Source organism: Ranitomeya variabilis, chromosome 6 (genome assembly GCF_051348905.1).
Source record: "Ranitomeya variabilis isolate aRanVar5 chromosome 6, aRanVar5.hap1, whole genome shotgun sequence".
Lineage (NCBI taxonomy): Eukaryota > Metazoa > Chordata > Amphibia > Anura > Dendrobatidae > Ranitomeya > Ranitomeya variabilis.
The window spans coordinates 383,693,954-383,716,258 of NC_135237.1; the positions used below are offsets into that span (position 1 = coordinate 383,693,954).

General features: G+C 43.8%; 1 protein-coding gene across 1 annotated transcript in view; it reads left to right on the forward strand.

Annotated features, from left to right (window-relative positions):
- The window catches only part of DIPK1C (divergent protein kinase domain 1C), a 118,831-nt gene that overhangs the window by 82,271 nt on the left and 14,255 nt on the right, over positions 1-22,305 (forward strand). Inside the window, exon 3 of the mRNA XM_077270090.1 lies at positions 17,517-17,681. Coding sequence (XP_077126205.1) covers positions 17,517-17,681 — 165 coding nt within the window. The remainder of the gene's footprint in view (positions 1-17,516; positions 17,682-22,305) is intronic.

Here is a 22,305-nt window from a genome sequence, read left to right on the forward strand (position 1 = left end):
TGTAGCGTGGTACAGCGTAGTCCATCATGGCCTTATTAATAGTAAATAAAATATATAACTAGGCTCTATGAACTTTTAAATAGGTTCCAGGGGTACACGGGCAGCATTGGTGTGGTCAGTGGAGGAGTATTGCAAGTAGGGGCCGCAGACAGGCTATCAAAGGCCTAAAATAACAAACAATAGGCAGGCATGGCAGTTTTAAATCGGTTACATGGATACACAGGCAGGCAGCATTGTGGTCAGTGGAGGAGTATTGCAAGTAGGGGCCGCAGACAGGCTGTCAAAGGCCTAAAATAACAAACAATAGGCAGGCATGGCAGTATAAAATCGGTTACATGGATACACAGGCAGGCAGCATTGTGGTCAGTGGAGGAGTATTGCAAGTAGGGGCCGCAGACAGGCTGTCAAAGGCCTAAAATAACAAACAATAGGCAGGCATGGCAGTTTTAAATCGGTTACATGGATACACAGGCAGGCAGCATTGTGGTCAGTGGAGGAGTATTGCAGGTAGGGGCCGCAGACAGGCTATCAAAGGCCTAAAATAACAAACAATAGGCAGGCATGGCAGTTTTAAATCGGTTACATGGATACACAGGCAGGCAGCATTGTGGTCAGTGGAGGAGTATTGCAAGTAGGGGCCGCAGACAGGCTGTCAAAGGCCTAAAATAACAAACAATAGGCAGGCATGGCAGTATAAAATCGGTTACATGGATACACAGGCAGGCAGCATTGTGGTCAGTGGAGGAGTATTGCAAGTAGGGGCCGCAGACAGGCTGTCAAAGGCCTAAAATAACAAACAATAGGCAGGCATGGCAGTTTAAAATCGGTTACATGGATACACAGGCAGGCACTCCAGGCAGCATTGTGGTCAGTGGAGGAGTATTGCAAGTAGGGGCCGCAGACAGGCTATCAAAGGCCTAAAATAACAAACAATAGGCAGGCATGGCAGTTTTAAATCGGTTACATGGATACACAGGCAGGCAGCATTGTGGTCAGTGGATGAGTATTGCTGGTAGGGGCCGCAGACAGGCTATCAAAGGCCTACAATAACAAACAATAGGCAGGCATGGCAGTTTAAAATCGGTTACATGGATACACAGGCAGGCACTCCAGGCAGCATTGTGGTCAGTGGAGGAGTATTGCAAGAAGTGTCTGACACAGTTAGTACTCCCAAAAAATAAATAGATGTTAATGTCTCGCAAAACAACTATAAATAAAAAAAAGGGTGGCATGCTTAGGTACAGGGGTGGGCTCATCTGCAGAGTTTATGACAAAGTAATTTGGCAGTAAATTAGTATATACTGGTGTCAATATAGGACACTGACCCAGACTACTGTAACTATCATCATAGATGTCAACAAATTGGTATTGATTGTCAGTGCCAGGCATTGAATGATGTCAGCGCATAGACTAAACATTGGTGGAGCTGTGCGAGATAATTTGGCACGTGGTAGAGCACAGTTTGAGCTGGGGGGGGAACTCTCTTGTGGCCGACGGTACCGCCCCAGGGCCCCTCATGTTACAACGGTGTGTCTGACGTTGGGTGCGCACCACCACCGCCAGAGACACTACATTGTACTATGAGGGACCCAGTGGCAGTGCCGTCGACCAAAAGCGAGCACACCCACCTCTTCTGACAAACAGCACTGTAACTAACGGGTGCTTGCGCCAAGTGTCGAGAGTGAGACAACGGCCCCGTGGGGGGAGTTTTCCCATTGGGGGATGTGTAAACATGTCGTATGCTGGTCAAACAGCTGCTGCAAATTAAGAGATTTTAACACTCAGTAAGACCAGTCCACAAGCAAGACCTTTTTATAGGAAAGCTAGGTGTCAGCCGGGAAAGGTGGGGCAAAATAATTTGAAATCCAGGAGTGGTTCATTTTAATGAAGGTGAGATCATCCACATTTTTGGTAGCCAGACGAGTCCTTTTTTCGGTTAATATTGAACCAGCAGCACTGAATACTCTTTCTGATAGCACACTAGCTGCTGGGCAAGCAAGCTCCTGCAAAGCATATTCTGCCAATTCAGGCCAGGTGTCTAATTTGGATGCCCAGTAATAAAATGGGAATGACGGTTGAGGGAGAACATCAATAAGGGCTGAAAAATAGTTAGTAACCATACTGGACAAATGTTGTCTCCTGTCACTTTGAATAGATGCTGCAGTACCTGTCCTGTCTGCGGTCATTGCAAAATCACTCCACAACCTGGTCAGAAAACCCCTCTGTCCAACGCCACTTCTGATCTGTGCACCTCTAACACCTCTGCCCTGTAGCCCCCTGCAGCTCGTGTGAGAACCATCACCGGCGCTGTGTGCTGGGAATGCCTGAATCAAGCGGTCTACAAGAGTAGCTTGTTTGGTTGCTAATATTTGTTCGAGGTTCTCATGTGGCATAATATTTTGCAATTTGCCTTTATAGCGAGGGTCAAGGATGCAGGCCAACCAGTAATCGTCATCGCTCATCATTTTAATAATGCGTGGGTCCTTTTTGAGGATACGTAAGGCATAATCCGCCATGTGGGCCAAAGTTCCAGTTGGCAAATCTGCGGTTGTGCTGGTTTGAGGGGCAGTTACAGGCAAATCTACGTCACTTGTCTCCCTTACAAAAACAGAACCCGGCCTTGCAACGCCACTAATTTCTGTTGGCCCAGGAGAAGCTTCCTCATTAAAAAAGTACTCATCCCCATCATCCTCCTCGTCCTCCTCATCCTCTTCGCCCGCTACCACGTCCTCTACATGGCCCTGACTAGACAATGGCTGACTGTCATCAAGGCTTTCCTCTTCCTCGGCTGCAGACGCCTGCTCCTTTATGTGCATCAAACTTTGCATCAGCAGATGCATTAGGGGGATGCTCATGCTTATTATTGCGTTGTCTGCACGAACCAGCCGTGTGCATTCCTCAAAACACTGAAGGACTTGACACAGGTCTTGTAGCTTCGAACACTGCACACCTGACAACTCCATGTCTGCCATCCAACTGCCTGCCCGTGTATCCTCCCACAAATACATAACAGCACGCCTCTGTTCGCACACTCTCTGAAGCATATGCAGTGTGGAGTTCCACCTTGTTGCAACGTCGATGATTAGGCGATGCTGAGGAAGGTTCAAAGAACGCTGATAGTTCTGCATACGGCTGGAGTGTGCAGGCGAACGGCGGATATGCGAGCAAAGTCTGCGCACTTTGAGGAGCAGGTCGGGTAACCCCGGATAACTTTTCAGGAAGCACTGCACCACCAGGTTTAAGGTGTGAGCCAAGCAAGGAATGTGTTTCAGTTGGGAAAGGGCTATGGCAGCCATTAAATTCCTTCCGTTATCACTCACTACCTTGCCTGCCTCAAGATGTACAGTGCCCAGCCATGACTGAGTTTCTTTCTGCAAGAACTCGGACAGAACTTCCGCGGTGTGTCTGTTGTCGCCCAAACACTTCATTGCCAATACAGCCTGCTGACGCTTGCCACTAGCTGTCCCATAATGGCACACCTGGTGTGCAACAGTGGCAGCTGCGGATGGAGTGGATGTGCGACTGCGGTCTGTGGACGAGCTCTCGCTTCTGCAGGAGGAGGAGGAAGAGGAGGAGGGGGGGCCAACGCCTACAGCCAACTCTTTCCTTGACCGTGGGCTAGGCAGAACTGTCCCAATATTGCTGTCCCCTGTGGAGCCTGCATCCACCACATTCACCCAGTGTGCCGTGATGGACACGTAACGTCCCTGGCCATGCCTACTGGTCCATGCATCTGTTGTCAGGTGCACCTTTGTAGTCACAGACTGCCTGAGTGCATGGACGATGCCTTCTTTAACATGCTGTTAGAGGGCTGGGATGGCTTTTCTAGAAAAGAAGTGCCGACTGGGTAGCTCGTAGCGTGGTACAGCGTAGTCCATCAGCGCTTTGAAAGCTTCGCTTTCAACTAACCGGTAGGGCATCATCTCTAATGAGATTAGTCTAGCAATGTGGGCGTTCAAACCCTGTGTACGCGGATGCGAGGATGAGTACTTCCTTTTCCTAACAAGAGTCTCATGTAGGGTGAGCTGGACTGGAGAGCTGGAGATCGTGGAACTAGCGGTGGTGCCGGTGGACATGGGTGAGTGAGAGAGGGTTGGAGATGGTATTCTTGCCGGTGCCCTACATGCAGTGTTTCCTACTACTAACCTGGTGATTCCCTGACTGCTTTGGCCTGGCGACGAAAGCTGCACAGATACTGCAGGTGGTGTGGGAAATGGTCGGCTTACAGGGAGGGAAGGGATGTAGCGTTGCTGACTAGCTTCATTGGCCGAGGGTGCTGCAACCTTTAAGGACGTTTGGTAGTTAGTCCAGGCTTGCAAATGCATGGTGGATAAATGTCTATGCATGCAACTTGTATTTAGACTTTTAAGATTCTGACCTCTGCTTAAGGTAGTTGAACATTTTTGACAGATGACTTTGCGCTGATCATTTGGATGTTGTTTAAAAAAATGCCAGACTGCACTCTTTCTACTATCGGATACCTTTTCAGGCATTGCAGACTGAGCTTCTTTAACCGGATGGCCACGCTGTCCTCCAACTGGTTTAGGTTTTGCCACGCGTTTTTGGCCAGATACGGGCCCGGTAGATGGAACCTGTTGTGATGTTGATGCCTGCTGCGGCTCCTCCTCCTCCGCTTCAGAACTACTGCCGCCTGCACCCTGTTCCCCCAATGGCTGCCAATCGGGGTTCACAACAACAACAACAAGAGCTCCATGGAGTAACCTGTTGTGTCGACTGACGCATCCTTCACTGTTGTTTTTAGTGAAGGACACAAGGAAGCGACTTGTTCCTGACCGGGAGCATCCACTGACAATGCACTGCTCTGACATTTGGCACTTTCTGAGGAGGAGGCGAAAGAGTTAGAGGCAGAGTCAGCAATGAAAGCCAATACTTGTTCCTCCTGCTCCGGCTTCAAAAGTGGTTTTCCTACTCCCAGAAAAGAGAGCGTTCGAGGCCTTGTGTAGCCAGACAACGAACCTGGCTCAACAACTCGAGACTTAGGTGCTGTACTGCTTTTACCACGACCACCTGATGCTCCACCACCACTACCATCATTACCAGCTGACAATGACTGCCCACGGCCACGACCTCTTCCACTAGACTTCCTCATTGTTTGCAAAACGTAACCAAAGTAACGCTATTTGTTACTGTAAAACAACTTATCAGGTGAACTCAAACTTCTGTAGGATTTATATATACCTTTATAGGTGCCTGACACTGAAAGGAAAATCAGGCCCAATGTTACACACTAGGTTTTCTGTGCCCCAATAATTTGAGACAGATGGCACACACAGGACCAGCACTCAAGCAGAAATGCCAATCTTAATCTCCCACTATTTTTTTTTTTTTTTTTCTGGGAGAATTTACCCTAAAAAAACAAAAAATGGCCAAGTATTACACAGTGTTTTCGGTGCCACACAATGACAGACAGATGCCACACACAGCAATGGCACAGAGGTAGACCTGCCAATATTTATCTCCCACTAATTTTTTTTTGGGAAAAGGGAGAATTTAGCAAAAAAAACAAAAAATGGCCAAGTATTACACAGTGTTTTCGGTGCCACACAATGACAGACAGATGCCACACACAGCAATGGCACGGAGGCAGACTTGCCAATATTTATCTCCCACTAATTTTTTTTTTGGAAAAGGGAGAATTTAGCAAAAAAAAAAAAAAATGGCCAAGTATTACACAGTGTTTTCGGTGCCACACAATGAGAGACAGATGCCACACACAGCAATGGCACGGAGGCAGACTTGCCAATATTTATCTCCCACTAATTTTTTTTGGGGAAAAGGGAGAATGTACCCAAAAAAAAAAAAAAATGGCCAAGTATTACACAGTGTTTTTGGTGCCACACAATGACAGACAGATGCCACACACAGCAATGGCACGGAGGCAGACTTGCCAATATTTATCTCCCACTAATTTTTTTTGGGGAAAAGGGAGAATGTAGCAAAAAAAAAAAAAAAATGGCCAAGTATTACACAGTGTTTTCGGTGCCACACAATGAGAGACAGATGCCACACACAGCAATGGCACGGAGGCAGACTTGCCAATATTTATCTCCCACTAATTCTTTTTTTGGAAAAGGGAGAATGTACCCCAAAAAAAAAAAAAGGGCCAAGTATTACACAGTGTTTTCGGTGGCACACAATGAGAGACAGATACCACACACAGCAATGGCACGGAGGCAGACTTGCCAATATTTATCTCCCACTAATTTTTTTTTGGGAAAAGGGAGAATTTAGCAAAAAAAAAAAAAAAATGGCCAAGTATTACACAGTGTTTTTGGTGGCACACAATGAGAGACAGATACCACACACAGCAATGGCACGGAGGCAGACTTGCCAATATTTATCTCCCACTAATTTTTTTTTTTGGAAAAGGGAGAATGTACCCCCCCCCAAAAAAAAAAGGCCAAGTATTACACAGTGTTTTCGGTGCCACACAATGAGAGACAGATACCACACACAGCAATGGCACGGAGGCAGACTTGCCAATATTTATCTCCCTGCAGTTATCTCAGAAAAGTATGGCAGGCAGCTATAAAAAGGACGGCTGCACACAAAAGTGTGGACAAACACACAAGATAGCTGTGCAGAAAGGAAGGAAAAACAGGATTTGGGCTTTGAAAAAAGCAGTTGGTTTGCACAGCGGCGTACACACAGGCGCAGCAACGCAGCTATCAGGGTCAGGGAGCCTTCTAGTGCAGCCCAATGAGCTACAGCGCTGAGGAAAAAAAAATTTAGCTTCCACTGTCCCTGCAATCAAAAGGTGGTGTTGGACAGTGGAAATCGCTACAGCACAAGCGGTTTGTAGCTTTATGTACCCTGCCTATCACTATCCCTGCTTCCGAAGAAGCTGCAGCAACCTCTCCCTACACTCAGATCAGCAGCAGTAAGATGGCGGTCGGCGGGAACGCCCCTTTATAGCCCCTGTGACGCCGCAGAAAGCAAGCCAATCACTGCAATGCCCTTCTCTAAGATGGTGGGGACTGAGATCTATGTCATCACGCTGCCCACACTCTGCGTCCACCTTCATTGGCTGAGAAATGGCGCTTTTAGCGTCATTGAAACGCGACTTTGGCGCGAAAGTCGCGTACCGCATGGCAGACCCCACACAGGGATCGGCTCGGTTTCATGAGACGCCGACTTTGCCAAAAGTCGGCGACTTATGAAAATGAACGATCCGTTTCGCTCAACCCTACCACCCACTGATTGGAGGCTGGCTGTCTCATCGGTATTACTGCCCCGTGTAGCTGCCATCTTTAATTGGGTCCACTGCACCCTGAGTGCATTTGTTTTGAGGCCTGGGCAGGTAAGCGCTCCCCATATACAGGCTGCACCCCCATATACAACCTGCATGGCCCCATATACAGCCTGGACCCACCCATATTCAGCCTGCACCCCCTATACAACCTGCATTGCCTCATATACAGCCTGGACCCCATTTGCAGACTACACGTCCCATATACAACCCGCCCTCCCCCATATACAGCCTGTACCCCCATATGCAGCCCCTGGGTGCCTAAAGGGTGCCCTGGTCTTAGGTAACAATCCTCATTGGTTTTTCTGTGTTGAGCACGGAAGCTCTAATCTCTGATTACCATTGTAATACAATACACTTTAGCGCAGTTTGGTGGCAAGTGGGGTAAAGACTTTACAAAGATGTTTAGTCCTGATAACAGCCTGTTAAAACCTGGACAATGTGTAGATCACTCTGAGCTTAATTTTATGTGATGAAACTACCATAAGACTAAGCAATTCCAGCTGGGGATCAGATGTTTGGTTTGGATTCAATTCAAGTTTTAACTTGTTCTTTATAACCAGCTGTAAAAGCTTGATACGGTCCTTTGCGAGTAAAAGTATGCCATTATTAAGCTCATCTACATTATAGAATTGTTTTTTTTAATGTAAGAAAGAACACAAGACATGTAATTCACCCTCCATCTATCGCACCTAATAAATACAGAGGCCATAAATTAAAGCTACTACTCCAAAACGTATGTTTCTTGTCTTTCTCCTGTCTTTGAATAAGTCAAAGACTAAAGTGACCTTCTTGGTACCCCATGATTAATATATTAATTTATGCAACAAAAACAGTAGAAACTGCAGGAGAATACTTAAAGAAAAAAAATGTGTAGTAAACCAGGTCGTTCCAAAACTCCTTTAATCATGAATACAATAGTCCTGATTTCTTGAAATTTTGGCATATGACAAACTATTTTTACCTTCAAAAAAGAGTTTTATTTTAGATCCTGGACAACCTTAAGTCAGACCATGCCCCGTGGAAAACTGTGTATTGTTGAACCACCTTCATAGTAAAAAAATGTTTTTATCTACAGTTGTCAGCATTTAAAGCCAAATTGTTGTTGTTAAAAATAAACTATCACATGTGCATACACGACGAGTGGCATCATTTATGGCCATTATGCCATTTTTAACATTTTTCACAATTTTTTTCTTCTTTAGGCTTTATCTATAATTGTCAGTGTTTCTTCTGCTAGTGAGTCAAGACTAGTTGTTACAATGTCTCCCATATACTGAATACCCAGAGAAGAGATGATCCTTCTCTCTTGTAGTACTGCACATGGTAACTGTGAATCCAGCACTGCTTGCAATATAAGACTCTTAACTAGATCTTTCAGCAGCACCTCCATGTGTCTCTACCTCTGTCTCTCTCAAACAGCTTCACCCTCCATAGTCATCCTATGGGGTAATTGTAGACTAATTTCTTACCGAGAATATAATCAGTCTCGTCTCTAATGACAGATTTTCAATAGCCATGATCAGTTTAGGAGAGAATGAAGTATATATTTTTAAAAGGATATAGTAGAAAGTGTATTATATTTGCTTGTACTGTCAAGTTATGCAAGACACAGAGCGGTAGGATCAATGAGTATCCCTGCATCGCATTATTAACACTGGAAAATTAAAAGGCCGACTATACTAATGATAATTAAAACGAATTTATGTCTTAAAGGATTTTGTCCAATATACTGGCTTTCTCTTTGCAGTGCTACCACTATGTACTGCTTCAAAGGTGCTATTATTTTGTTGAAAAGAAGACTGGGCTATGTAAGAACCCGCTTCAATTAATGTAATTAACATATTGCTTGTTACAATTTCCAGATCGTCCTTGGCTCTGCTTCCTGCCTTTGTCTCACTCTGTACCAACCAGAAAGAAACCAAGTCTTATAGCTTAATAGAAACATTATTCCTGTCCATGAAATACATAATGAGGCATCTAGTCTCATTCTGGATTTTAGTTCTCTGTTTCTAAATTGCAAAAAAAATCGTAATATGGATGAACTTAGACAATCAGTAACAGTCTGTTCGCAGGATACCTGGGACTCCCAGCAGTTGCAACCCTGTAAATAATATTGTACCATTTATGACCATCAGTCATCTTACAGGCAAAATTATAACTTGACTGCTGTTTCTACTGTGTTTTTAATAATCAGGGTCTTCTGATTATATAAAGGGAAACTGTCGGCTCCCTAGGATGCCTAAAATCATATCGCATGTCTTTATTCAAACCTTAATATATTTTCAAGCAAAGCCCTTTTGGTAGCTTTATGCTTTATCACAATAAAATCATTTTTATAACTTGGCCTGGGATATGCTAATTAGAAGATGACTATTCATGGGTGTACTGTTTTCTCCAGAGTAATTGTTCCATGAAACATTGTATGGAGGACAAGGGCGTCTAGGGGAGGGAGAGTGAGCTCACCGTTACAATGATGGACGTATGTGGAGCGCCCGCTAGGACCATGGGGTACTCGAAACCGGGTTCGACGGTTCTTAAGGGGGTAATCACGGTAGCAGTGACCCAGTCTGTGGCCCTGGGTATCCAATAAGAGTCAATTAAAGGGGAAGGGGCAATACAGTTTCTAGGGAATTTGTTCATAATGCCACCGTTCGGCAATGGATGGCCGACACTGCGGTTCCGGTCCACTGGGACAGCTGGTGATGCAGTAGAGTTGGTACAGCTCTCCACAGGTAGAGCTAGGCCCCAGGGCAGTGATGGTGTTAAGTGTGATGGTGGATGTTGTGGTGCAGGGAAGGTGGCGCAGAAATAATTCAGAGGACACAGCAGGATGCAATTTCCACACTTTACTCACAGTTATTTATGCAATCCCCTGCCAGGTGCTGTGTCCTCTGGGTCTGTGGTCCAGTCAGCTCTCTGGTAAATTGGGGTACACTTTGCCAGAACCCCCTTCTTATGTTCCTTTCCTGGCCATCTCACTGTGCTGGCTCCTGCCTCTCCTGCCCTGCACCTTCACACACAAAACAGCAGCCTTGGATCCTGTCGGGCGATGTCCTCTTGGTCCCCTTGATCCTATATGGCTGCCTTTTCAGCGAGTGTGTGGTTGTGGCACGTACAGATACCACAGCCTCCAGCTGGCTAGCTGAGCTTTGTAGTTCTCCACTAGTCTGGGGGCTGGTTCCCCCACTGCGACCTGGTCCTTCCACCCAACTACAGTAGGCGTGGATACGGGCCCCACGGGTGGATTCCTCACTACCCGTGCCCCTAGAATCCCTTCTTCCTCTCTCACTCTCTGGAACTTATCTCTCTCTGTCCTCTGGTGCTGGGACGAGCTCCTCACTCCTCAAGTCCCCAGCTTCATCTGTCTAACTCCCTAACTAACTCCTCCCTCTTGTTTCCATGGCAACTCCTCAACTGTTACACTCTCCACCTACACCTTCTACCTAGTCCTTCCCTGGCCTGGAGAGGTCTAGTGTTGGATGCTAGTGTGTGGGCACTGTTAGTGTCCCCTCCTTACCCTAGAGTGGAGTACCACACCTCTGGCTGAGGTGCAGTACTTCTGTGGGGAATAAACCCTCAGGGGCGCCGCATATGCAGTTCATTGTCCCGCACGGAACAGCCCAGTGTGCGGTTTGAAGAAAAACAAGGAAAGATGAATCCAGCTTATAAGTAAGGCTTTCATTAGCGGAAACGCGTAGGTCTAATTTCTGCACTACTGGACGATATGCACACTCTCTACATTTATTTTTAGGTGAACAAATAAACGTGGATTTTACTCACTTCAGTCGACTTGGTTCCGCTGGATTCATTGTTCCTGATGAAACATTGTATCACGCCCCTTTGTGCATGAATGCCATGATTTCCAGGACTTATCTTCACCGCCAGCTCTTTGCATATGTCTGCCTCCGTGACATGGGCAGTGAAGCTGAGTGTAAGAACCAAATCTTCACCGCCAGCTCTTTGCATATGTCTGCCTCCCTGACATGGGCAGTGAAGCTGAGTGTAAGCACCAAAGCTTCATCGGCGCACTGCACATTTGAGGGAAGCAGTGGTGATATACAGTAGGACACATCCAGCCATGAGATTTGCCGAGCTGGCGGTGATGGGTGGCTGAGCCTGGCATCATCACTAACTCCTTTGGCATGCACAGTACATTGATGAAGTCAGGGGGCATACACCCAGCTTATTGCACATTGCCAGGGAGACAGAGATGACACCGTTATTACAAATCATGTCACTCACGCCCTCAGGGGGGTGATAATATGATTAGTGGGACGATTAGTCTGAGGAAAACAATGACCCAATGACAAGTCACACAGTAATTAGCATATCACAGACCAAATAACAAAAATATTTTATGGTGATAGACAAAGTAATAATTCAATATTGGGTAAAGTCTAAGGGTACTGTCACACAGTGCAATTTTGATCGCTACGATGGCACGATCCGTGACGTCGCAGCGATCGTATGATTATCGCTCCAGCGTCGTAGACTGCGGTCACACGTTGCAATCACGGCGCCGGAGCGATGCCGAAGTCCCCGGGTAACCAGGGTAAACATCGGGTTACTAAGCGCAGGGCCGCGCTTAGTAACCCGATGTTTACCCTGGTTACCAGCGTAAACGTAAAAAAAACAAACAGTACATACTTACATTCCGGTGTCTGTCCCCCGGCGTTCTGCTTCTCTCCACTGTGTAAGCGCCAGCCGGAAAGCACAGCGGTGACGTCAGACGTCACCGCTGTGCTCGCTTTCCGGACGGCCGGCGCTCACAGTGCAGAGAAGCTGAGACGCCGGGGACAGACACCGGAATGTAAGTATGTACTGTTTGTTTTTTTTACGTTTACGCTGGTAACCACGGTAAACATCGGGTTACTAAGCGCGGCCCTGCGCTTAGTTACCCGATGTTTACCCTGGTTACAAGCGAAGACATCGCTGGATCGCTGTCACACACAACGATCCAGCGATGTCAGCGGGTGATCAAGCGACGAAAGAAAGTTCCAAACGATCTGCTACGACATACGATTCTCAGCAGGATCCCTGATCGCTGCTGCGTGTCAGACACTGCGATATCGTAACGATATCGCTAGAATGTCACGAATCGTACCGTCGTAGCGATCAAAGTGTGACTGTGTGACAGTACCCTAAGATACAGAATAGAGCGGCACCAGGTAAGGAATCTTCACAGGTCGTGCGATAGGGAAGCATATGAAACTCACAGCTGGACCAATAGCAGTTAATGCATATAGGGAGGTGCTCAGCATTTGTGATCGAGAGTAGAACTTTCAAAATGTAACCAAAATGTAACAGATGCGGCACTCACCCAGGAAATGCTGAGATCAATGTCCTTTATTCGCCGTGTGCAGCTTTAGACATACATGGAGAGGTGGCAGGAAAGTGTGTAGGGTGCGGGGAGACAGAAGCGGACGACGGCCGTTTCACGCAAGTGCGCTTCCACGGGTCCACTTGCGAACTCTAGGTAGGGTTGGGGTCACACTTGAGTGTGCAATGCCAGAAACTCGCATGAGTCTCTCGCCTCAATACCCGGCACACCCGCCGGCTCTCGGGACCGGAGCGTGTGGCTGCATGTGTTTCTATGCAGCTGTACCCTCCGGTCCCGAGTGCCGGCGGCAGTGTCGGGTATTGAGGCGAGGGACTCGTGCGAGTTTCTGGCATTGCACACTCAAGTGTGACTCCGCCTAACACATACTCTCAGCAAAGTATTAATGTAATACAATTTCCCTTTAATGTCAGTGTGTGACTTTTGTACAATGAATGACAAGCAAATGCTTTGTTTGATGCCCAGCAGCATTTTGGAGTAAAAAACTTTGCACATTTCTGCTACAAATATAAAACAGTTGTGGAAAAAATACATACCGAGCCACTTTATGGACACATAAAAAACTGGCCAATGTTAAAAAATGACACAGAAAAATGATCATTGTGTACACATAGACCATAGATAAAACTAAATGTAGCTTGCTTAATGAGGAAAATTTTCTCGCTAGAGATGCCGTCAGCATTCTGGAATTTCAGCTGCTCATCTTGGAAAGTAAAACTTGGCCCAGTTTGTGACCCCAAGCTGCACATAACATCAGTTTACATATAGATAACTATTTCAATGTGGTTACAGCCAAAACTCTTAAAAATAACAACTCAAACTTCCAATAGCCAGGGCCAAATTGCAGAGGTCTCATCACTTGATATTTAGTTGACCGCAGGTAACAGGTTTCTGCTTGGCTCTTAGTTGTGTGACTTCACATATTTTATCTACATTCTTCCAGTCTTCTCTGCTTGTTTTTTGGCACACCAGAGCATTGCTATGTACAATATGTTTTTTTTATAGTTTTTTTTTTTTTAAACTTTGGACCAAATTTATAAAAACTATCGTAGCTAGCTTTTTATGCTGTTTTAATACAGGATTAAAAATGCAAACATTCGCATACCCAAAATTTCGGGCTTCAATCCTTTATTTTCCATCAGTCTGGGGTTGCTTCAAAAATGTGTGCTACTGCTCAGCAACAATTAATATTAGGGATGAGCAATTTGTTTTGCTCTGCACTGACATCTAGTCTGGTCCTCAATGACAACCGGTCTTCACGTCCGTACCCAGCATCCTAAGCCTGTCATTCTGGACATATCTGGCGCTTACTAGAATCAACGATGTTATGGCATTATGTGAGACTTCAAAGAGCGTCATGATGTATGTGATGATATCATCATATTGTCACGGGGCCTAAAACACAATGGTATTACCAAGAGAATCGGATTATACGCCAGATAACGGCAAAGAAAATCGAACTGTTGATCTCAAGTTGGCATATTCTGATGATATACCATCAAAAACTCACATGGAAAAACTTACTTAAGAGCATAGAGAAAAAATAGTGATAGTGATGGTTGCCTAGTCATAATAATCTAGCCATTGGGTTGATGTTCCATAGATATTTCATTGCAGAAGGAATGGGGCTGTAATTTCTATATGGTATAAGCACAACAGAGAATAGAGCCATGAAAGTCATAACCTGCTTGTCATCCTGTTGTCATTTACTTCCGAATGTTAGACTTGTGATATAATATTGAATTATTATTTTGATGTAATTTTTTCTATATCGTTATCTATAGTATTTAAATAGGCATACCGTGCTCAGCAATAATGAGTACAGCCCCTTTGATAAGTAAGATTTTAATTAATGTCTCACTTAACAGGAGAACAGAGATGGGCAAACCCAAACAGTAAAGTTCGGCGTCCATACCGAACACCTACTGTTCGGCCAGGGACATCATACACGGACTTCACCAGGAAGTCTGTATTACTGTTTGGGTTCAGCTGCCCGAACACCAGGTGTTTTTCGTGCTGTCTTGTGCATGACAGCGCGGCAAACACCGCTTCTGATCGGCGGTGAAACCATCCCCGCCAGTCAGAGAGCTGCAGTTCCCACACTGTCAAAAGACAGCATGAGCGCTCAGCTGTGATTGCAGGTATAAAGTTTACCTCCGGTCACTGAAGGGTCAGCTGATGGGACAGCTGCTCCCATCATCCGACACCTGCTGCTGCTCTTAACAACGAGAGCAGGAGCGGCGGATGGGAGTATTCATCAGCCCCCACATGTACTCAGCCTGGCTAATAGCTGTAAATCATTCAGCTGCGGCGATGAAAACTTAATCTCCGAACACTAACAAATACTCGGAGATCAACTGAGCGTGCTCGGGAAAACCAGAGCAACAAGTACACTCGCTCTTCACTACTAGTTATTAAGAATAGAGGGGTCCGCACTCCATATATTTTAATTATTTAACCCCTTCACGACATGCGCCGTACTAGTACTGCACATGTCGTGTCTCCCCCTTTGATGTGCTCCGGCGCTGAGCCCACATCAAAGTCGCGACATGTCAGCTGTTTTGTACAGCTGACATGTGCGAGCAATAGCGGCATGTGGAATTGCGACCCACCCGCCGCTATTAACTAGTTAAATGCCGCTGACAGCGGCATTTAACTACCGCTTCCGGCCATCGAGACGGAAATGCGCGCATCGCCGTCCCCCGTCATGTGATCGGGGGTCAGCGATGCATCGGCATGACAACCTGAGGTCTCCTTGAGACCTCTATGGTTGTTGATGCTGGCTTGCTGTGAGCACCACCCTGTGATCGGCACTCATAGCAAGCCTGTAATTCAGCTGCATAGGAGCGATCTGATGATCGCTGCTATGTAGCAGAGCCGATCCAGTTGTGCCAGCTTCTAGCCTGCCATGGAGGCTATTGAAGCATGGCAAAATTAAAAAAAAATGTTTTAAAAAATATGAAGAAAAAAAATAAATATAATAGTTTAAATCACCCCCCTTTCGCCCCATTCAAAATAAAACAATAAAAAAAATCAAACATACACATATTTGGTATCGCTGTGTTCACAATCGCCCGATCTATCAATTAAAAAAAGGATTAACCTGATCGCTAAACGGCGTAGTGAGAAAAAAAATCAAAAAGCCAGAATTACGTTTTTTTGGTCGCAGCGACATTGCATTAAAATGCAATAACGGGCAATCAAAAGAACATATCTGCACAAAAGTTGCATCATTAAAAACGTCAGCTTGGCACGCAAAAAAATAAGCCCTCACCCGACCCGAGATCCCGAAAAATGGAAACGCTATGGGTATCGGAAAATGGCACAATTTTTTTTTTAGCAAAGTTTGGAATTTTTTTTCACAGCGCTCATGCAGCCCCACTGAAGGGCACTGCCACCACAAAGTTTCACTGTAGACACAATGCATTTTACTTTTTATTCCTCACATTTGTGACACTATAGAGTTTTGAAGCCTTAGGTTACTAAAATATTTATCTTTGTCTCATCCATCCAGAATATAGAATCCCAATAGTCTTCCTATTTTTTAGCATGGGCCCTTGTAAATTGTTGGTGTTCTTTTTATGCACAGGCTTTTGTGAGGCTTCCTACGTGGACGACACTCATGCATGGCATTCCTCTGCAGTGTACACTGAATGTTGTCAGTGGAAACAGCCACCCCAGTTTGGTTTTTAACATTTTTAGCTAACTGCAGTGAACTTTCATGTCAGTTTTCTTCAACCCTTCTCATCAGAAGACTCTCTTGTTGGGTGTTAATTTCAGTGGTCAGCCTAGATGTTTCTCTACAATTGTTGCAATTCCAGCTTTGTTACATTTTTGTAGATCTTTTGCTACACTATTCTGACTGATAAGAAAGCATTCTTGATTTTTCTTATAGCCTTCACCTTTGTTGTGTAAAGACATTTTTTTTCTCAGGTCTTGTGACATTTCTCTTCCATTTGGGGCCATTGCTGACAGCATGAAATGGGAAGGGGTTTTCTTTGTTAGGTAATGCTCTTTTGTAGTGAACTGTCTACTGGACAATGAATAATAATCAATAATTAGACTTAACTCTGGTTGAATTCTTGTTAATTAGAATTTTGTTGTCTAAACTTTTGCCTTGCTCCTAAGACTTTCATTTGGGTGTTATCATTTTACTAACATGGTCTTGAATGAATTTGTTAGAAAAATAACATTTTGGGGTATGCAAAATAACATATCTTGATTACAATTAATGGTACATATTGTGGGAGTATTTTGTAGTATGGCATCCCAAGGAAAATGTTGATTATGAAAGGAAACTAAAGGTTTTATGACAACTCTGTTAGGATGTACTCATTTATGCTGAGCACTGTATCTCTAAGGTGAATTATATTCCTACAAAAAAAGCTGTAAAGAACAAAATAATAAATAAAAGTGCTTGTTCTTTCCCACAAAACAGGATTAGATAAAACAGCCACTGAGAAGAACCCATATATTTATGGATGTCATATAGGTCCATTCATTGTGGACATTCTTGTGTCATCTGGAATTGACGTCTCCTTGTACATCAACCCATTAGACATGAAAGAGTTCCCACTGTCTGGAAATGGTTGGAATTTACTATATGCCATGTAAAATCTAATAAATGGGGCACGTTAGTAATTGTCATATGTTTTGGTGCTTCAAATAATTATTTTATAACTTACTTCATTGTCATTGCACAAGTAAATGCAGAAAAATCAAGTTATGATTCAACTCAACTTGTAAACTCTTAAGTTCAGAATCAATGATTCTTTCATATAAACCAGAGACATTCCTGTAGAAACTTGTGTCTGGAGTTTGTCTAAGGAATGTGACATGTAAAGGTTGTCATGAAGAATACAAATGACTAGGCCTTTCATTCATGTTGTATGTTATTGATTGCAGGTGGTGGCCATTGATATGGATATGGCATTTTTTGAACCTAAAATGCAGAACATACTGGAGCAGAAATGTACATCTGATAAGGACTGCAATTTCTTTGACTGTTTCTCAACTTGTGACTTAAAGACTTACATGTGTGGAGCACAAAGAGAGAATAGCAATCTACAAGTAAGTGGTTTACAAGCAAAGTACAGATATATGTTGTGTTATTTAATACTGCTCATTTTTCTAATATTGACTCAAAATAAATATACTGTAAGTGTAGGTTTCATTATGGTTGTCATTTGGTTAAAGGGGATTTCTCTTAATAAACTGGTAAAATTGCAAAATGATTAGAAGAACAAACAATTTTGCAATAATCCCCTTATTTAACAATCCACTCCGTTAGCTTTAATTTTATAGTTTATTTCTCATTGCCTAGGTTACCAGCCACTTCTTCAGTCTATCAGAGGTGGCTGGTTTCCAAGGCAAGGAGCACACACTTCCAAGCTTTTTGCTTTACAGATTGCAAGCGCTGCTCTGAAGCTGGTCAGGTCGCTGGATTGAGCCAGCTTCATTTGCCCTTCATTCCTCTGATGCTGCAGAGGCAGCTTTGCCTTAAAGAGCGCACAGTTTAGGCCAGCGCTGCAACTGTGCAGCAGAACGAACTGTCAATCTACAAGAAAGCTCCAACCCTTAGCAAGAAGAAAGCCTGGAAATCAGGGAGCAGTGAGCTGTTAAACAAAGAGGACGAGAGCGACCATTTAAAATGTTAAAGTAATTAAAGAGAATAAAATAGTAATACTTGTTTTGTGGTATTTACCGGGATACTAAATGTAAGTTCTGGAAGCACATATTTTTGCAAAGAGAAAAAAACCATCTAATCTTAACCCTCTTTATTTTGATATGGTTATCATCAGAGGGGATAGCATTTAAGTAAGAATGGGGAATTGTGTGCCTGTTGTTCTGTTGCAGAGCAGTTAAGGAAGCTTTCTGTTGCAGCAAGCAGCTTCACATGACTAAAATGAGATAAACTCATACACAGCATATCACAAAAGTGAGTTGATACCACACATTTTTGTAAATATTTTACTATATCTTATATATATATGGGATTACACTGAAGATTAGTGATAGGCGAACGGGCCAGACGGGTCCAGCAGGTTTGGCCAAACACCAAAAAAAATGTTCGGTACCCAAACCCAGACCACAATCAGATAAATGGGGCCTGAGCATCTGCATGACAGCACAGCAAACATGGACTCTGATCGGCAGTATGGTCATTACCGCTGGTCAGAGAGCTGCAGATCCCACGCTGTCAGATGACAGTGTGAGCCAGCAACTGTGACCAGCAGTAAAAAGGTTACAACTGGTCACAGGTGTCTGCTGATGAGAGAGTACTACTCGCATCAGCCTATGCCTACTGTCGCTGATGGCAGCAAGAGCAAGCGCCACTGATGGGAGTATTCATCAGCTGGCACCTGTGCTATAAATAAATGTAAAAAAATGACGTGGGGTATCTTCTATTTTTGATAACCAAAGTAGGCAAAACTGACAGTTGTGAGTCACAACCCTCATCTTTCAGCTTTATCATGGCTGACTATCAAGTATAGAGGTGTCCCATACCGTTTTTAAAATTAATAAATAATAAATAAATAATTTAAAAAAACGGCGTGGGGTCTTCCTTACTTTTGACAACCAGTGAAGCTAAAGCAAATAGCTGTGGGCTGGTATTTTCAGACTGGGGACTCCGAAGGTGCCATGAATATTGCCCCCACAGCCTAAAAATAGCAGCCTGCAGCCACCCCAGAAATGGCGCATCTATTTGATGCACAAATTCTGGCGCTTTGCCCGACTCTTCCCATTTGCCCTGATGTGGTGGAAAGTGGGGTTGATGTCAGCTGTTTTATGGCCGCTGACATCAAGCCCTCAGGTTAGTAATGGAGAGGCATCTATAAAATGCCCCAATTACTAACACCATAGCTAAATTATAAAAAAGAATCAGTCAGATTAAAATCCTTTAATTGAAATAATGACACAGACTGAAATAAAAATAAAAATGCACAGTTGTGCTCACCTTTACGCCTAATCCATTGAAGCCATTGTCACCTGTAAAAGACAGAAAATAACAAACAACCATAATACTCACCCATATGTCTAATTCACCAATGTACATGTCCCCTGGAAAAGAAGAAAAATAATAAACAACCATCTTGTCCGACGTGCAGATAATCCAAACTGTCCCATGACGATCCAGATGGTTTGGAGAACAAAACTGAGTGTTCACAAGCCTGCAATCACATATAGTGACTGAAAACTTGTAATTTAAGATCGGACAACCCCTCTAACCATTGAGCTTCAATGCCCAAGGACTTTGGATTTAAATATTGGACAGAACAAGGTAATTTAATATGAGCAAGCCATTAAAAATGTTGCTATTATTTTCTTTTTGCTATTTCTGTATTATTTTAATAGTTCTGAAAATAAATAATTAGAGTAGTTTGCAAGGGAATAAATGTTAGCTCCTATGGAATGTAATGCAATGCAATAAATGGAAATTTGAGACAGGGCTTGATACATGCCCACCATGAGTCTACCATAATATTGGTGTAACAATGTGGCACAGGGACCTTTTTGCCCCCTCATTTTTAGTTCTGCTGCCCCTCTTATAGCTATGCCTCTAACAATTTATTGAGTAAGGTGTGAATGTGCTACCATTGAGCTTTTGTAAAAATGAAAATGATTAGCACTAAATGGGTTGAGCTGGAAAACTCTGTTCTTAAGACCTGTTTTTTTGAGCTTATGCCTCCATGGTTAAAAGCTATAATAAATCCATTCTGGAATCATCAAAAGAAACCCTATCCATTATGTATAAGCTAATAAAGTCTAGATGACATGGAACTCATGATGTGAGAGCTCTCCATGTGCCATCACACGTGCCTTTTAGTTCTCAGAATGACAGTAGATGTAAAATAGATCTACCTTTGTTACTGTGAACACTAAACAGCAAGAGTGATGCAAAGGCAATACTCAGATGGAACAGCGGATTTCTCGTAACACTTTCAGTTCTATAATAAGTCAAACTAATAAAATGCAACTCCATAAATACATCACAAATTCATACAATAGAAATGAAAATAAATAAATATCAAAAATGACAATCTGTGCAATTCTATAAAGAAATGCTGTACATACAGAACATCAAAATACACATTATATAATATACGGTAGATACTTCTCACATATACATTATATACCTGCATTCTCTATGACTGCTTCACGCAGCTTCATATTACAGCATCTTGGCCACTTGTGGAGAAACAGCATCAGGTCGATACACTGCCCACTCATCACTTCTTTACAATACATGCTGTTTATTGATTATTTTAAAATTTCCTCAGCACACAGTCTCTGCACTTTTGGCCTCCAGGCCCTGTTTAATATCATATTAAAATCAGTTTTTCTCCAAAGAGTTCTGCATTTTTTTGGAAATCAGCCCAGATGGATAGAAATGGCTTAGCTATTAGCCACAATTAGCTGCCTGCAGTGATATTTCATATGTGGCACTTTATATTTAGCTGAAAATAAAGCATCCACAGCCATTACTACTCTGCGAGCTATACTTTGAGAATGGACAAATAAAGCAACAAAACAATCCACTCTCTTATCTTTAACTCAATATTATATCCAAAGGGGAAGTTAGTGGCAAAAACATTACTTGTAAATTGTAATTAAAATGAGTTTTTGAGTATGCAATATCCCACAGTAAAAGTACTGTAAAATATGTGTATGTTAATGTAACCATGCACAGCAATATTTACAGTGGGTATGGAGAGTATTCAGACGCCTTTAAATTTTTCACTCTTTGTATCATTGTAGCCATTTGGTAAATTCAAAAAAGTTCATTTTTTTCTCATTAATGTACACTCTGCACCCCATCTTGACTGAGAAAAAACAGAAATGTAGTAATTTTTGCAAATTTATTAAAAAAGAAAAACTGAAATATCACATGGTCATAAGTATTCAGACCCTTTGCTCAGACACTCATATTTAAAGGGAACCTGTCACCCCCAAAATCGAGGGTGAGCTAAGCCCACCAGCATCAGGGGCTTATCTTCAGCATTCTGGAATGCTGTAGATAAGCCCCTGATGTATCCTAAAAGATAAGAAAAAGAGGTTAGATTATACTCACCCAGGGTCGGTCCCGGTCCCGGTCTGGTCCGATGGGTGTCGCGGTCCGGTCCGGCGCCTCCCATCTTCATCAGATGATGTCCTCTTCTGGTCTTCACCCTGTTGAGGGCAGAGCAAAGTACTGCAGTGCGCAGGCTCCAGGCCTCTCTGACCTTTCCCGGCACCTGCGCATTGCAGTACTTTGCTCTGCCCTCAACAGGGCAGACAAAGTATGCCTGCGCTGGAGCCGCAGCATGAAGACCAGAAGAGGACGTCATCCTATGAAGATGGGAAGCCCCGGACCGGACCATGACGCCCACCGGATCGGACCGCCCGCCCAGGTGAGTATAATCTAGCCTCTTTTTCTCATCTTTTAGGATACATCGGGGGCTTATCTACAGCATTACAGAATGCTGTAGATAAGCCCCTGATGCTGGTGGGCTAAGCTCACCCTCGATTTTGACGGTGACAGGTTCCCTTTAAGTCAAATGCTCTCCATTTCCTTGTGATCCAACTTGAGATGGTTCTACTCCTTCATTGGACGCCAGCTGTGTTTAATTAAACTAATAGGACTTGATTTGGAAAGGCACACACCTGTCTATATAAGACCTGAGAGCTCAAAGTGCATGTCAGACCAAATGAG